The 17738-nt window shown below is 47.7% G+C and overlaps 1 protein-coding gene across 2 annotated transcripts in view; it reads left to right on the forward strand.

Annotated features, from left to right (window-relative positions):
- The window catches only part of COL4A2 (collagen type IV alpha 2 chain), a 182480-nt gene that overhangs the window by 145784 nt on the left and 18958 nt on the right, over nucleotides 1-17738 (forward strand). For both annotated transcript variants that reach the window (XM_074329518.1, XM_019731070.2), the window contains exons 27-33: nucleotides 628-684; nucleotides 5222-5329; nucleotides 8186-8407; nucleotides 12231-12392; nucleotides 14100-14270; nucleotides 15091-15234; nucleotides 17378-17500. In XM_074329518.1, coding sequence (XP_074185619.1) covers nucleotides 628-684; nucleotides 5222-5329; nucleotides 8186-8407; nucleotides 12231-12392; nucleotides 14100-14270; nucleotides 15091-15234; nucleotides 17378-17500 — 987 coding nt within the window. The remainder of the gene's footprint in view (nucleotides 1-627; nucleotides 685-5221; nucleotides 5330-8185; nucleotides 8408-12230; nucleotides 12393-14099; nucleotides 14271-15090; nucleotides 15235-17377; nucleotides 17501-17738) is intronic.

The raw sequence follows: 17738 nt of genomic DNA on the forward strand, positions 1-17738 counted from the left end.
AGCAAATCTCAGGCACACAGATGAAGGACATCTCAAAGAATTGATGTGCCTAGAGGGTTCCTTCTCAGACAAAGTCCAGACAACAAAATACCCCTATTTAATGTCACTGCCCTGGCCACGCCAACCGGAAGTAGTCACCACCCAGGTTTATTTTGCAAGGCTCAAAGAAGCTAATTGCTGTGGCTAATTCTAAAAGTATTCAAAGTCACAAAGGAGAAGTCAAAGAATTCCTTTTGAAATTACAAGCTGTCTACATCCTCTGGTGGACATTTCCAGACCAAAAAAGGCATTCACGTTGACTCACTGGGGAGGGTCCAGACAGCGTAATTCAGTTACGCTGAGGTGTTGCCCTAAATGAAGGGCTGGATCCTTGCCAGCACAGGGCCAGTTTTTATTTGACCGGACTTGCTTTATTTGCATTTTACATTCATATTATAATTCCATTACACGATGAAATCTAACGTTTATTTACTTCAGAGTCAAGATTAATTAACTCATTAAATTACTCTGATCATAAAATGATAGCCAATTTTCATGGCTGGTACTCTTGACCTTGGCAATATCCCAACGCCATGAAATTCAGCATTAAAGATTGCTCCAGCTCATCTTTTTTTCCTCTCTTCCCAGGTTGTGTTGGAGGGCCCAAGGGATTGCCAGGCCAGCCAGGAACCCCAGGCCCCAGAGGTAATGTACTCCAGTAAACTGGAGAGCGCTTACCGCCTTCCTCTTTGCATCTTCTTCATTTTTCTTTCCCCTCTTTCTACATCCTTCCTCTGGCCCCTGCATTCCTCTCCGCCCCTGGACGTCACCATGTTGTGCCATTTTGGCACTCTGTTACAAACTGCGGCAGCTTCTATAGGAAGCAGACTTGTACTCACCAATATAGAAAATGTGTGCAGTAATTGACACCTAGTGAACCACAGTCTGAAGGAAGAGATTCCTGCTACACAGGGTTCAGCCTCAGTGATGGCACGAACCTTGGTGGGCATCCTCAGCGTGGCAGAGATTGAAGTGCTCTTTCAGACTGGGAAGGAAGTTTACCTCTGTGTATTCCTCTTTTACCCCTTTGTGTCTCAGGATATATGGGAAGAACCTATAGGTGAGGATTGTTCCTTTGGGGTTTTGACTGAGCGGAAAACAGAAAGGAACAGGGCTAGGAATGTGTCTCTATAGTCTGGAGGAACAGGCTTTTGTATAGCACCACGCACCCCAATAAAGAACCCACATGAAATAAGTCGGGATTCTCTGTAACGGAGCCCAGTGTCTTCAGCTGTCTGTGCACCCACTTGTGGCAGGGCATTTCAGAGATAGCAGATGGGGCCTGGGTGACCACAGCTGCTTGGTGATGCCCAGACGTCTGTGTCTGTAACCTAAGATAGGCAAGTTCCCAGACTGCAGCAACTGAGAAGAGTTCAACCTTCTGATTTCTCTCCTCCTCTGTGGTGGGGCAAAGGAAAGCACCCCGAGGACCCACTCAGATAAGTCAGTGTTGAGAGCATGAGGCATGCGACCAGGAGTCCGCCCGAACAGGAGTCCGGTTCTACCACTAATTAGCAGTGGGGCTTTGGGCCTCTTACTTCTTCTGGAACTTAGTCTCCTCAACTGTATGAAAGGAATAAAACAGGTGTTCTAGACCCTCCCTGCTCTGCAAATGATGCCCTCAGTACTGCCCATGATAAACTGTGGGTGAGGTCTCATGTAAACTGTACAGTGCTAAGCCAGTGGGACAGTTTTCAGCAGCAGCTAAGTGGAAGCAGGATTCAAAATATACATGAGTTGGGTGTGAGGGGAGGGGAATTTGAACATGTTTTGACAACACGAAGCTTAATAAGATCGTTGGTTAATGAGATCATAGGTTCAACATTTCTGATAAAGACTAATACTCAGTCCAGAATATGATTGTGGACGGGCAAAAGCATGATCTTTAGTGCTTCTCGCACACATTGATCTCATGAGAGTGACGTAGCCTGTGATTCTGAAGTAACAGTAGAGTTCGGAGGCAACATAGGGTGTATCGTGCCCTGTTCTCAGTTTCAGTTACATTTTCTCTTAGGCCTGACTGGGGTTTCTTTTCAGAAACTGGCTCGTGAGTTGAACTCATCTAATACCTCTTCACTTCAGAACAGCTTGAAAACTGTATCTGTCTTTTGTTTTGTCTAACTGTTGAACTTCACATTCATGTAGGACTCTACCGGCACAAAGCCCTTTTATTCTGTTCATCTATCACATTCATATTTATAGATTCACAAGTATATTGGAATGCTAAACAAATATATGTCTATACATCTGAGTGTGACCAAATCCCTGTCTCAGCATCAGAGTAATGACCTTAGAGAAGTCCAGTCTTGTGTAAGAAAAGACATCATTTGGCCATGACTAATACAGACTGCTCCTTCCTCATCGCCCCAGTCAAGTATGAGATTCTGATTAAAATCATTTAATTACACTCAGGAGATTATGGTCTAAGAGGATCATGCTACCAGTGGGAAATTTTGGGATAATCTATGCATTTCTTTGGAGTGTGAGTAGGGGTGAAGCTTGGGTTCACCAAGGCCAGCCTTGCTCCCAGCCCCTCGGGGAATGGGGTCCCACAGTGAGACCTGCTGGGTGACAAACACAGCCTTGTCCCCAGCCCAAGGGAAGTGCTTACAAGAGACTCTCTCAACCCCTTTCTGCCCCCCTATAGAAAAAGATTGAAAACTCCAGGATGCTGGATTGTCCCCTCCTACGTGATGGCAGGGCAGCAGCCCAACCTAATGGCCTGCAGGGACATTTCTAAAGGGACAGTAGCCTGGAGACGCTGGAATCCTTACTGTACGGATACAGCTCTCCACCCAGCGCTTTGCCTGCCCACGCCGCTGCCCGCCTGCCTCACGTGCTACAGAGAGGAAGCCGCTGTTCTAATATTTGCAGAGAATTATGATTCCTGAAACACCTGGCTGCCAGTGACAGGTGTGCTGGCTGTGGTTTCTGAGAGCCTGAGGTGAAGGGAATCTTTGAGCCTGAAACCAGGCAGGCATAGAGATACCTGGAAAAAGTGTCTCAGGTTTGCTTCCTGTATGAAAAGGTTCAGATCAGAGATATCCAATAGATTAGGAGTTATTTCGTTTAGCTGGTCTGAAGTTTTACTTTTTTTTTAGTCTGAGTCATTCATTACAAGTAATACAAGTCAACATTTTTCAAATCTGGGTAGATTGGCTGTGGGTGAAAGATATGAGAAACTTTCAAGGGATGTTCTTCTTTAAAATGCTTAAGTCTTGTGTTTGCAGAATGCAATGAGGGAGGTTTAATGAATTGTCATGAGGTGGGGACTGATCAGCTGGAGGAGACTCAGGCAGCCAGCTAGCACCTTGCTGCTCAACGTGTGGTTCTCCGGGTAGTGATGTAATCAACCTCCCAACGTCAGGGTATTCTCCAAAGCTCCAGGAGGGTCGAAAGTGAGTGGAGACGGGTGTCAGAGGGGCCACAGGCGGGAGGCTGAGAACCCCTCAACCACTCAGGAAGCGGATCCCCAAAGCCGCCAGCAGGCCTGCACTTGCTGCCTGTGTGGTGATGGGCAGCTCCTCTCAGCTCCCCAGGGAGGAGGGCAGGTGCCCTGCAGATGTAGGCCTTTCCTGTGCTTTCCTGTGTCCCTGCAGTCAAGGCTTCAGTGAATCAGGAGGAGGAGTCGAGTTTCTGGAGCAAGGGTCCTCTTCATATACTGACTGTCACTCTGAGACTCTTGGGAATCTTGATAAAGGATCTACTCAGCTCAAGCAAGTCTGTGGAGCTTTCGATCTCGCATCTCCTGACGTTGACCCTGGATGTGCTGGAGACAGAGACCAATACGAGAATTTCTCCCAAGAATCCCCGTGTCTAGGAACACGTGCTTGGTGTCAGTTTGCAAACTTTGCTTCATGCAAGAACCTGTTATATAAATAAGGTCTCTGTGGTCAGAGAAGACCAGAGACCCACACGTGTGACACACACCCACACATCCAGAGACGTAGTCTGAGGCCTGGTCACTGCAAAGCACTCAGAAGTCCAGGTCTGGGTGTCTGAGGCTCCAGATCATTGTCCTGCCACGGCTGGTTAGTTTCACTTCCTGAACAGGGCTCCCTTGGCTGAAAGCCACCAGCTTGCTTCCTGTCTGACCCTTCGCTCTCACTTCTGCCATCTGTATACCCACTTTCTGAGGAGGGAAGGGAGGGTGGGTACCACACAACATCCCCTGGGAACACGGATGAAAAAGCGTAGAAGTTCAGCTTTGTGACACTGGTGAGGAACGCCAGCCTTCTAATCGTAGGGACATTTGTGGAGCTCACCCACTGTACATGCGCTGCTCAGATATTTGATAAGATCATCTCATTGAGTCCTTACAATACCCCGTGAAGTAGATATTTCTCCATTTTGCGGATGAAGAAACTGAGGCCCAGAGAGGTTCAGAAACTTATCCAAGGCCATACAGATAGAAGAGGTAGAGCCAAGATTTCATACCCAGTCATTCTAAGCTCTTAATCAGTGCACTGTGGAACCTTAATACTGAGCATTATTCTTGTAGCTTGAGTCCTTTAAGCATGATTTTTAAACACTGGAAATCATTCTATAAGCCCAGAGGTGCTGTTTTAGTTCAGTCATTATAATCTTCAGCTCCAGTATTTCTGTTTGTTTGTTTGTTTGTGGCATCTATTTCTTTGTAGAACTTCTTGTGTTGTTCATGCATTATTTTCCTAATTTTATTTATTGTCTATCTGTGTTCTCTTGTATTACCTGAGCTTAATTAGGGCAATTATTTTGAATTCTTCGTCAAGCATTTTTTAGATCTCCGTTTCTCTAGGATTGGTTACTGGCGTTCTATTAGTTTCCTGGTGTTGTGGTTACCTGTTCTTCATGATCCTTGTGTCCTTGTGTTGGTGTGTGCACGTTTGAGGAAACAGTCACCTCTTCCAGTCTTTACCGACTTCAGCAGGAAAGACCTTCACCAGTGGGATTGTGGGCGGGCCAGCTGATGGCATCACTGGCTGGGGGAGCCTGCTGCCATGGTCTGTGGGGTCTGCAATTTGGGTATCTCTAGCCATCAGTGGTGCTGTTTTAGGGTTGAAATCCCCCAGCCTCATTGTTTCCCAGTTTCATAAGAGACCACATTAAGTCAGGTGCCAAACTCGATCATGTCCCATTCATCTACTGCTGAAATTTCCTCCTGCGGCTCTGATGTGTGTCATGATTTCTTTGGGTTGTTTAGGTGCCAAAGGCCTCAGAGGGATGCCAGGATTATCAGGAGCTGATGGACCACCCGGACTCAAGGGTCTCCCAGGAGATCCAGGTCGTGAAGGGTTCCCAGGGCCCCCAGGTAAGTCAGGGTCGGACCCCCGCTCGGACCCTTAGGTTAGGATATAACTGAGTGTATGAGCAGGTTGCTTCAGCTCTGTGGCCTTTTACATTTAGAAACTGTGTCAGCAAATTCTTGATGACAACTTTTGGTCTTCTTGGGAGATTGAATTTCTTGGATTTCTTATCACTAATGTTATACTGGGTTGTTGTAGAAGATAATACAGATAATGCAGGAGAAAAAGAGGTAGGTGTGCAGAAAGTGTTTCCTCTGGTTAATAGGAAACGTTCAGGACAGCGTAGTATTATCCTGTTCTGTACAGCACCAGTAGTCCTCTCGTCATCCATTCCCAACTGCTGAGCACTCACCACGCACCTTACAAAAAACATCTACATTGTTGCTTTTCAGAGCATTACCTGCTTGCTCTTAAGTTTGCAGCTTGTCTGAGTAAGCAGTTCGAACCATTCCATCTACATTTGACACGACCAAGAATTATGGAAGCCAGTTAGTTGCTAAAAGAGCTAAAGCCTTTTACCTGAATGTGGAGGAATGTGAATGTGTTTCTCGTGATGAATTGTGGTAAGAAGTAGGGAGTACCTGCTTGGGTGTCAGCATACTCTGTTATGATTCAATGTCCCCAAACACAGGTGTCCCTTTGTAGTTATGGCTCAACTGGTGTGAGTGAGCATGACTGTGTTACTTGGTGTACAGAGGCCCACGCGTGTTAGAATTGCAGTATTTATATAAAACTGTAGAAATCACTAAGGCCACCCACTGCCAAACATCCTCCCTCGGGATTCTAGTCAGGTGTTCTAGCCTCTACTGGAATCTCTCTTGTCACCCAGCACCTGTGAAACATTGAAACTCTCTTATTGCTAGAAAGTTCTTCTTCAGTTGCAATGAAATCTGTCTCCCAGTAAGTTCTCCATTGGTTGCTTCTTAAGCCACTGGTTCTACTTCATAACCATCCCTCACACACATTAGGAGAGAGTGGCCATATCTCCCCATAGACATCTCCAGAATGGGCAGAACTGAGCCCGGGAATGAAGACCTGCTTTTTGTGACATATTTTTCCTGCCTTCGGAATTCTGACCATCCTTCTATGACTGCCCTCCGCGTGTCAGCACTCCTTTCAAACTGGGCTCCAGGATCTGAATAAATGTTCCACACATCTGGAATATCACACAGAATGGTGGGATTATTGTGTCCTTAGTGTTAGACCCTTAGCAAATACAGAGGGCGCCAAAAAATATATATACACATTTTAAGAAAGAAAAAAACTATTAAAATTGTAATAATATATACTGATAACAAAAGTATATGCTTGACTTCTGCAATTACAAGAAGTGCTCCAAGTGGTTACCATCAGCGTCCAGACACTTCCGATTAAGGCAAACTACTGCTAGAGCAACATTGACCAAAGTGTCCACGTGTATATATATTTTTTGGCACGCCCAATGTTTTCAGCAAAAAGTAATTGAATTTTACCTCTGTCCTACCCTCAGACAAGTGGTTTAATCCTAAATGTAGAACTTTGTATCGTCCCTGATAGATTTTCTTCCTGGATTCAGTTCTGGCCTATAGAGATTGCTACAAACCTTTATTCTGTTCCTTTCATCCTATACACCTCGCCATGAGTTTCTAAAGTGGAAGGCATGCTCCCCGTGTCCTTTGTCAAGGCATTGGTAACAGCCCTGCATTGGAGAGAAGCACAGGAGCATTTTTATGCCACCACACCAGAGGGTCAGATGGGGTCATTTTGTTGCCCTGCGGGAGGCCCTCAATGGTTAGAAGTCACAACGTCATCACTTGGTTGATACCACATATACTGAAGTTAAGTGTGGATGTTTTTGAAAGGAAAGTAACTCATAAATACCTTCTTGCTTGAATACGAAGGGTACCTAGGAATCATAACGTGCAATCCGAGACAAGTGGGCGTGAACTCTCCTGTTGTGGAAAATGAGCGGGATGTGCCCATTCATAGGGGATTCAGGAAGCTGACAGCATTCGTAGAAAGCCTGTTCCCTACTGAACTGTGAACAGGGACATTGGATAGACCAGAGGGAAGGGGTAAAGGAGGAACTGATCTATTTGATTTTAGAAACGCGTGTCATTTTTATGATCGTGAAATGCGCCATACTTCCATCACTGTGTGCAGAAGAAAATGAAGACTGCAAACCACAACAAGAATCTATTCTAGAAATAAGATCCGCATGTGTACGCTGACCTACAAATTTAAGTACACAGTTGTTACCATTCCCATGAAAGCCATGTCTCTTCTTTATGTTGATAAATCACAGCATTAAAACTCTGAAGTAGGGTCCAGCTAACTAATTCTCAGATTACATCCAGATCCTGTTCTCTGTTCCAAACTCGGGCGTACCAATCAACCCCTCTTCCAACTCCAGTCGTTGCAAGCTTTCCTGCCCTAGGGAAGGCCCGAGGCCCTGGGCAAGGGGTCTCTTTTGTCAGTTATGCCACATAGAAAGGACAGGCAGATGGCCTGCACACCACAGCTGAGGCAGTAGTGACCTCAGAAAACACGTGACTGTCTGTTCCTTCAGTGCAGTCTGAGGTCACACAAAGAGCAAAGTCACTGAAAGGGGAAGTAGTGAGGCCACCATTTGGCCCAGTGGTGAGGAAAGGCACAACCGCAGGCACATGACAGCCACCCTCCAAACATGGACGATTGAAAGTCACCATGACAAAGGACTATCAATTCCCCTTTGAAGCATTTCCAAACTCACTGATGACCAGGGATGTATTATCAGGGAGAGAGTTTGCAACACTTGTGCTCTCCAGACTCTTTCTGAAAGCTCTCTTAGAGTGTCACATTGCTGACCTGTGGTTTTGGGCATGACCCATGTTTCCTTTTAGGGTTCGTGGGGCCCCGAGGATCCAAAGGCTCAGCCGGCCTGCCTGGCCCAGATGGGCTCCCGGGTCCCAGTGGCCCACCAGGGCCAGTCGGGCTTCCAGGGGACAGGGGCCTTCCTGGCGAAGTCTTGGGAGCCCAGCCCGGTCCCCGGGGAGATGCTGGCTTGCCTGGACACCCCGGGCTGAAGGGCCTTCCAGGAGACAGAGGTCCACCTGGATTCAGAGGTAAGTCACCGTGGCGGGAGGGGAGCACAGGGCCCCATCCCACTGCACCGTGGCTCCCAGGGGTGGGTCCAAAATCCCTCCTGGGGTGATTTTGTCAGAAGTGATAGGATTGTATGGTAGGAGTCTTGCTTTTTTCTTTTCCACACTTAGTTCCAGTGTTCCTTTAGAATGTTTTTAGAACAATAATTATCATCCTGTGTTATCTTCTGTAGCCAGAAAAGGATGGCCATTTGAGACCTTTTACAAGTACGGACTCACTGACACACTGGGTTCCCAAGTTGGGTGTGAATCAGCATGGGGGCTTCCTGGTGCCTTCAGCAGAATGTGTGCAGTAGGTGTGAGGGAACTTGGCCATGCTTAGTGAGAGGCTGCGGTAGAAGATAGAAGTGGCCTGGAATGCAAGCTCATGTGTAAAACTGATTGGTTTAAAATTCATTCATGTTGTTCACAATATCATCTATGTATGTTTAGCAAAGTAGAAGGACCGTGCATGGTTTGATGAATGAACAAGATATCAGATGGCTTTACGTATCAATTTATGCAAAATTGGCATTGAGAACCCCGAACACCTTGCTTAAATGAACGATTGTCACTACAGAGCAAGTGTTCGCTTTCAGAGCACCAGGGGTTGGCGCCCTCCAGACCAGTGAAATCTGCCGTCTGGGGTTCCCAGTCATATATGAAGACACAGGATGCACCGCGACTTTACATGTCAACTAGCTGTTGACAGCATTGTCATCGGTCCCCGCCCCACGCGCAGACAGAACGGGCTTCCTGTGTGGTGCAGGAAGCGGGTGTCCCGGCCCTTGACTGCCATCAGACTTGTAGGGCATCTTTTATATGAAGACACTGGGGGGTGAACGCTGAGTCTCAGGAGGCAGGTGACCTCACCAAGGTCAGGAGAGAGAACTGCTTTGCAGAGGAGCCTGTCAGTTCCCAGCAGGCCTAGGCGGTGGGGCACAGGGCACATGGCTTTTCACGGTGATACTGATCAGCGCCTCCACTGTCAACTGAGCGGGGCAACCCCCAGTGTGGGTGCCGGGGTCCACTGAGAGACCCCCTGGGGCAAGGCCCAAAGAATGGGAGAGCCTGAGAGGGCTGAAGTACACGCACACACTCATTCGTGCACGTGCTCGCACACGCTCGCACACGCTCATATACCCACACATTCAAACGCATGCTCGTATACACAGGCTCATACGCACATACCCACATACATGCTCATACACACACTCACATACGTGATCGTGCACATGCCCACACACATTCATGGATGCATGCACACAGGCCCATGCCTGCTCACGGACACATAATCACACTCACATCCATGCACAGAGACTCACATGTGTACCCACACGCTCACCCCCTTGCACATGTTCAGATCTGCCTTACACATGTTCAGATGTACATGCTCACACTCTTACACACAAACACACCCACACACTCACACCCACCCTGTCACACTCACACTCACATGTGCTCACACACATATCTACACACACCCCTGAACCACACCACTGTGTCCAAGGCCAGCCAGGTACACAGGCCACTGGGTAAAATGACCAATCAGTGGGCCCAGATGCCAGGACATCGGGGTCTGCCTTTGCCAACTTCACTATCTCCTGGTCCGTGATGGAGCATAAGGGGTGACTCGGTGACTCTGCAGAGACTGAGGAACGGGTGATGCTGTCACAACTGTGCCCCAAGCTCTTTAACATAAGAGGGGGCACATCTAGTAGATTTTTTTAAACAAAACTATTTCCCACAGATCTCAAAATGTTTGAACATAACAACAACAAAAATGGCAGCAGGTTTCCTTTCGAGTCTGTGAGGGTCCGTGTTAGCTGTCACCTTAATGACCAGCTTGTTCAGGCAGAATATTTTGTTTGATCCAAGTTTTAACTTCTGAAGCATGAACTTTTGAGAAACTGTTTTCCATTCAATCCACCCCCGTGACAGGAGCCGCGGGCAGACGACACCACGTCTGACTCACTTGGCTGTGTGGGGCCGTGACCAAGGTGCCCAGGGCAGCCTGTGTTTCTGAGCAGAACTTCTGAATGTAGTAGTCACCCAAGGATCAGATGTTTAGCTGAGGGAAGCTGACTTTTTATAGTTGTTTCTTTTTTTAAGTAGATATTCTATACATAGAAATGCACTTAAAGCATTGAGCTCCAAATCACCCATCACAGCAAACAACTGAAAGAGCAAAATTCCCCATGCCTGAATTTTTTAAGGCAGCCACTAAAGTAGCAGAGGTCACTGCATGCTATTTATTCGGGGCATGGCCTGTCCACTTCTATGAGGGAGGCACCCAGAAACTCGAGCTCAGACTGCCCTCGACCCTGTTGGCTCCAGCTCCGGTGACCTTACTTGCCCAGTGCTTTCAGTTTATCCAGCCTTAAGGGCACTTGGTGATGAAGTTATCTTGTCTGTCCTTGTGGAGGAACAGAGTATTGTGGCAGGAGCCTGGCTTCCCGGTAAAACTTCACCACCTACACCACCACCTGTCTACTCTCGCAAGGCCATTAGCAGCCACTAGCACTCACACTTGCCCTGGAGTTCTTAAATCTCAAGATAGAACCCAAAACAGGAGTGGCCTCATTTCCCACAGTAATACTGGAGTTCATGAGAGTATATACATCCTGCTCATTGCAGACCTTCCTCCCCCCATGGGGTTGATGACATCAGATAACTGGGAGACAAGCTGGAGAGTCAGATTCTGGATTGGTCCAAGACTGACTTGGTCCCTTCCATTAATGCCTTTCCCCCAGCCCATGTCTCCCCCACACTTTTGTCTGCCTCCTCCGCTCAGGTGAGCCCTGCACACTTGATAGGATGGTCGTGGGATAAATGAGCGAGAGCCCCTGAAAGTCTTTGGAGAAATATACAAATGGCAGGTGTTGGCCCTTCCACTGGTATTAACTGGATGAATGGCACAAACTTGAAATTCCAAGGAGAAAATGCCTAAATACAAGGAGATCCAGGGACTTAGTGCTTAAAAAAAAAAAAAACCTAGGAGAAAATTATGCTCAGAGTTACCTGACCATGGGTAAAGCAGTATATTCTAAACATAAAATCAAGGAAAGAAAGCACCAAAAACTTGCATAAAATTTGCGCAGAAAAATATGCAAAGTAACTGGTACACCCACTTTTTCCTCAGTCATATTTGCCAGGTTTCTGTCTGTGCTTTACTGCCAGTGTTTGATGCTGAGAAAACATGGGGAGGAGAAGAAATTGGGAGAGGCGTTCTGAGATCAGTGGAATAGCATGTAATAAAAAGCATGAAGCTCGTGTTTGCTTTGACTCACTGAGTCAATTTCTAGGACACTTTCCTAAAGACATGACAACAACATAGACATATATACCAAAAAATCTCTTCCTCAGCACTATTTGTGAGAACAAAAAAAGAGGAGGGTGGGGGAACTAAATGTGTCCATGTGATGGGATATTATTCCGGTAACTATTTAACATAGAATATTTTAAATATAGCAAAATGATCAGAAAATAACGTCAAGTGAAAAAAAGCTAGATTATAATGTTATTTGCAGTGTGATATCAGTTCTGTAAAATGTCTTTTTCTAGGTATATTTACGTGAATAGAATAAAAGGCCAGAAGGTAATATGCCAAGATGTTAGTATTTATCTCTGGGTGATAGCATGAGTTACTTTGATCCTATCCTTTATACTTCTTTGTATTTTACAGTGTTCCAACAATCCAAAAAAAATTAAATCCTGTTTTTGTAGACTAAATCTGAGGAGATAGATGTTGCTTGCAATGAACCACATGTGGTTGACCTCATGGCTCTTGTCTCAATTCCTGCAGGAAGCCAGGGGATGCCAGGAATGCCAGGCCTGAAGGGTCACCCAGGCTTCCCAGGACCTTCAGGACATCCAGGACTGCCCGGGCCACCTGGCCAGCATGGCTTCCCCGGAGGTCCTGGCCAGGAAGGGCCCTTGGGACTGCCAGGTGCCTTGGGCCATGGAGGTAAGGAACCAACCCTCCCATCAAGGGATGTCATACTGACAACTGAAGAAGCACTACCCTCCTGAAAAGTTCTCAAACTGTGCTCCAAGGAACCCCCCTCTCAAGAGCTGCAGGGATTCTAAGCCACCGTGCATGGCGTAAGCAATAGAAATGTATTCTCTCACGGTTCTGGAAGCTGGAAGTCTGGCATCAAGGTGGAGGCAGAGTTGGGTCCTCCTGAGGCTGCTCTCCTTGGCTTGCAGACGGCCACCTTATCCTTGTGTCCCCACATGGTCGTCCCTGCAGGAGGCTAGGAATAGGCCATGGTGCTGCTGAAGGAAATCAAGGGCCCATACGTCCCTCGGGCACCCTCCAGGGCGACCCTAGTTCTCTCTTTTGCCATAGTCAGGTGACAGCTCTGTCTAGGACCATTACCGGTAAGCACAAGGGAACCGCTGTGCCACACGAAGACCAACTGTAAGCCAGACATTTCCCTACACATGGGCCCGCGGCTTCCCCCAGGAGTGGCCTCCACTGTATCCAAAAACTAGATCCCCTGGGCAACCCACTCATTTTACAGTACCAGACATCCTGGGCGGAAGGTTTGGGGACTTCTGTCAGTGTTCACAGGCCTTGCCAGTTCTCAACCATGGGCCATCAGCGGAACACAGAGCATCGCATGGCATGGAAAGAGCCACACAAAAGCCCTGCCCAAAAGGAGCCTGCAGTTTAGCTGGGGAGAGATTTACATATAAAAAAGGCTTGCGTTTGGCCAGGCCGAGCCAGCTGAGGGACCAGACCCCAAGGCGCCCGGTTTCCAAGGGGCAGTGGAGCGAGGCAGGCTGGAACTATCTTGGGAGAAGGCGAGCCAGGCATGGAAGATGGGAAGGACGGGAACGGGGTCCTTCCCAAGACAAACAGCCCAAGCAGAGGTGGGAATGCTCAAGGAAAGCTTTGGCACTGTGATTCCCCAAACCAGCCCGGGAGAGAGCTTAATCTGAGTAGGGGACTGGTGTTCTGGAAAGGGAGATTGGGTCCAAGTTTAAAAGGCACTGAACGCTAAGCTAAGGAGTTAGATCCCCTAGGCCAGGGGATCGTTGGGGGATTTTAACGGAGGGATGCATTAAGCAAGCTGGAGGCTTATGTGGTGGGAGGCCGGGGCCAGTGGTGAGCGGGACAGCTGCGGAAGCCCTAATGAGGTAACGAGGGAGGAGCAGGGAGAAAGGGAAGGGAATGGTGTGAGCAGCCAAGGGGGCAGGTGCAAGTCCCCCAGAACTTAATCCCCAGGCTGGAGCCAGCAATGGCCACAAGGGGCGGGCAGCCCAGGAATGACCTGGGATCACATCCCGGCTTAGACTCAGCTGTGCCCTTTGCACCCACCTGATCGTTCCACCACTACTAGCTTCATTCCTTTGGGCTTCCGAGGCAAGAGGGCTTGAGTGAACCGAGTCAGATTCATCTCCATGTCATGTTTGGCTTGAGTCCCACACGTTAGCCTCCAGCTATCAAAGAAAAACCTCTTTAGAAAGGCCGACGCTGTGGATTTTCTACATACTCAGGTCACACCTTTAAAACTCACCTTTATTGTTACAGTTTCCCATTTTCCTTCCAGGAAGATTTTCTTATCAGAAAAGTTTTTGTAACGATGCCTTAAAAGTATCATAAGAGGAATTTTCTGTGTGTGGTTTGTTCATCCTGTTTTATTTTCTTTCCCCCTGTCTTTGACAGGTCTGCCTGGAGATAGAGGGGAACCAGGTGACACCGGTGTCCCTGGCCCTGTGGGCATGAAGGGTGTCTCTGGGGATAGAGGTGACCCTGGTTTGTTGGGTGAAAGAGGTCATCCAGGAAACCCTGGATTTAAAGGAATGGCCGGAATGGCTGGTATCCCTGGACCAAAAGGTAATTGTGTAACATGACAGTGAATTACCTTGTGGGGTGTTGGGCATGTTAAACTTGAACTTGGAAGAGCTAGAGGCTAGCCCCACGTGCCTGCGGGCTGAAGCCTCAGAACTCCCTGCCCCCAGGAGGCCTCAGGCCCTGAGAAAGTGAGCCACTGCTGCTTATGCGGGGTGTCAATGCCAAGTTTTTAATTAACTAAGAAAGAGCGACTGCCTGAGGAACAGGACTTATGATCTGTGTGGGGAAATCTGTGGAGAGGTTCCCTCAGGGGACTGGATTCAGACCCAGAGGCTGGCTGGTGAACAGAAACTAAAACTAAGGAAAATGCTTGGTCACCAGCATAGGTTTATTTGCATACAACCTGAGGGCAGTTTACCTAGAAGTGGAGCCTTCTGGCCTTTTGATTATTGCTGGAGGCACAGTGGTCTGATTTTCCAGGGCTTCTTTGCCAGATTTCCATGCTGCGTGCAGTGTTAATGCATGTTAACTTCTAGGGCCCCTTCTAACCTCTCCTCCCTGGGCCCACGGACCTAGGTGACCTTCCAGTTTTCCTCGTGTGCTGCCTGACTGCTGTGCATTTGCCTTATGTCTTACCCCCCAAGCCAGACAGCAGATGGGCCAACTCTGCACCCCTCAGTCTGTACATAGGTCCGCTGGCAAACTCCTTAGGAAATGGAGCCCCAGAAATCCCTCTTTTAGGTGAAGAATCTTAGTATCTCCTCACATGAGTGACTCCATGGGGTGTCATGGACGAGTGAGACTGACATATCCCCTGCATGTAGGCAAGCCTAACTCAGCACTTTTCTCATTCCCTCTGAAGGGAGTCGAGGTTCACCCGGGATGGATGGTTTCCAAGGCATGCTTGGACTCAAAGGAAGACCCGGGTCTCCGGGAAACAAAGGAGAGCCTGGATTTTTCGGAATTCCAGGGCTGAAGGGTCTGGCTGGTGAGCCAGGTGTGAAAGGTATGCCCACCTCTCTGAAAGTCTTTCTGGCAGGGTGGGGACTCACTTTCCTGGGGGCGTTACACTGCTCTTAAAAAAGAAGCTAACAAAAACTGGAGGCTTTATCCCTGCCTCAACACACTGACAGTGTAATAAGGGAATAATCCTAACCAATGGAAACTTTCAGAACAAAAATCATGGTAGCACTAAGAACCAACTACATTATAAGAAACATATCCCACCACAATTATTCCATGGTCAGCATGAGGAGGTGAGTCCAGGTGAACAGCAAGGGGAAGTTCATTCTGAAGGAGGAGAGTACCGTTGGCAAAGGAGGGCCATAGTATTCTAGGTGGAAGGATGCAACACCGTGCCACAGAGACTGGCCCACAGAAATGAGGCGGGCATCTCAGGACCCCAGTGCGAGGCTTCTTGTTCAGCAAGTGTGTTACCAACAAGCCACATTTGCATGTCTGTTGTTCAAACACCTTTGTTCTGAAAGTATCACAATGATCTCTAAAAACTTACTAGTCACAAGTGTTGGCGAGGATGTGGAGAAATGGGAACCTCGTGTGGAAAACAGTTTAACAGTTTCTTAAAAGTTAAACATAGAGTTACCCAGCAAATCCACTCCTAGGTGTATACACCCTAGAGAACTGGAAACACATGTCCACACAGAAACCTCTACATGAATGTTCACAGCAGCATTATTTATAATGGCCAAAAATAGAAATAACCATTATGGGCAAAAAAAAAAAAAACATGGGATATCCATATCAAGGAATATCATTCAGCAATACAAAAAGAATGAAGTTCTGATGTATGCTACTACATGGATAAGACTTGAAAACTTTATGCCACATATTGTCTGATTCCATTTTTATGAAATATCCAGAATAGGCAAATCTATAGAGACAGAAAATTAGTCATCTCCTAGGACTGGGGGGTAGGGAGTAGGTGGGGAATGACTGCTGTTTGGGCTGATGAAAATGTCCTAAAGTTATGGTGCTGATGGTTGCACAACTCTGAATACACTAAAAACCATTGACTTGTTCTCTTTAAATGAGGGAATCGCATGGTATGTCAATTATAACTCAATAAGCTGTTTTTAAGAAAACTTAATTACTCCCCCAAGAGTTATAACTTTTGCAAATTCTTAGAAAAATAGACATTGCAGCCTCAGGCACTACTTTTTACAAGCTTTCTACTCACACATTTTCAAGTAATCTTCATGTTAACTTAGGGTTTATAGGCCATAGAGCAAAAAAAATGATATTTTAAAGTGGAATTACTCTTGGATTTACATTTTCTTTTCGGCTCCACCACACCTTTCCTGCAGCCTCTTTGGGATGAAGTTAACCTTGGGGGTGCCTGTCTCTCCACTGGATGGTGAGCTCTCCAAGAACAGGAACAATTTATGGTTTTGTCCCCCTCAATATCTAGCCCCGCGCTAAATAGTCAGTAAATGTTCAGTGAAGGAAACGAAATTATTTCCATTCAGCCAAATCTCACTTGCCAGCTTCCCTCTCATCCAGTAAACACAGATTCTGGAACATTCTCAGCCTGAACCTTAGAGCACAGTTCTCTGACTAAGGTCCCCTTCCCTCCACCTCCAGTTTATTGACTCCTTAAAAGTTCCCTTGCCACCCCCCACCAGCCTATCTGTGACCTCGCAGCTCTGGCTGACTCTTCTTAAATTCTGAGGCTCAGCTGGTGCTGCAGGAAGACGACTGAGCGGGCTCTTTCCTTGTTTGATACTTTGTGCTTTTGATCAAGTTTGATCACTGTCTCATCAGAGTGCAAATCAGTAACACTCCTCATGTTCTGTGTTACCCCATCACATTCATCCCTGCGTTGTCCTGGCAGCACTTTTGGGGGGAGCAGGTCCTTTTGGGGGGAGCAGGTCCTTCCATCCCGACGTGCTCTGCCTGCACCTGCACTGCAGACAAGGGGTGTGGGAGGGGACAGAAGACAGGCATTTTGTCTCAGGGAGCCTCAACCCCAGGACGCAGGCTTCTAGGTGGGGACCCGTGCCGCCCCTCAGCTCAGAGGCTCTCAGGGTTCGGGTTTTGAAGGACAGCAGCAGCTGAGAGGCTTTCTCCACCTGTGTTCTTACACCTGGTCCAGAGGTCAAAGGCAATGACTGCATTCTGTTCCCTTCCAGGAAACCGAGGAGACCCTGGCCCCCCAGGCCCTCCTCCCATCATCCTGCCAGAAATGAAAGACATTAAAGGGGAGAAAGGAGATGAAGGACCTATGGGATTGAAGGGATACCTGGGCGTAAAAGGTGAGGCATTGCCAACAGGCCCAGTCTGACCTCTGAGCTGTCAGGCCTGGGGGGTCTCATTCCTCCCCTCCCCAGCCACATGCCCACCTCTGTCTCTCAGTCTGAGATGCCCCTGCACCCACACCAGCCTTCATTGTGTCCCAGACTTTCGGGCACCCTGCCATCGCTACACATGGGCTCACGGGTGGCTCTTTGAGGCCTGAGTAGCCTCGCCTTCCCATTTTAAGATTTGCAGCAC

The sequence above is a fragment of the Rhinolophus sinicus genome, linkage group LG04, assembly GCF_036562045.2.
Source record: "Rhinolophus sinicus isolate RSC01 linkage group LG04, ASM3656204v1, whole genome shotgun sequence".
NCBI lineage: Eukaryota > Metazoa > Chordata > Mammalia > Chiroptera > Rhinolophidae > Rhinolophus > Rhinolophus sinicus.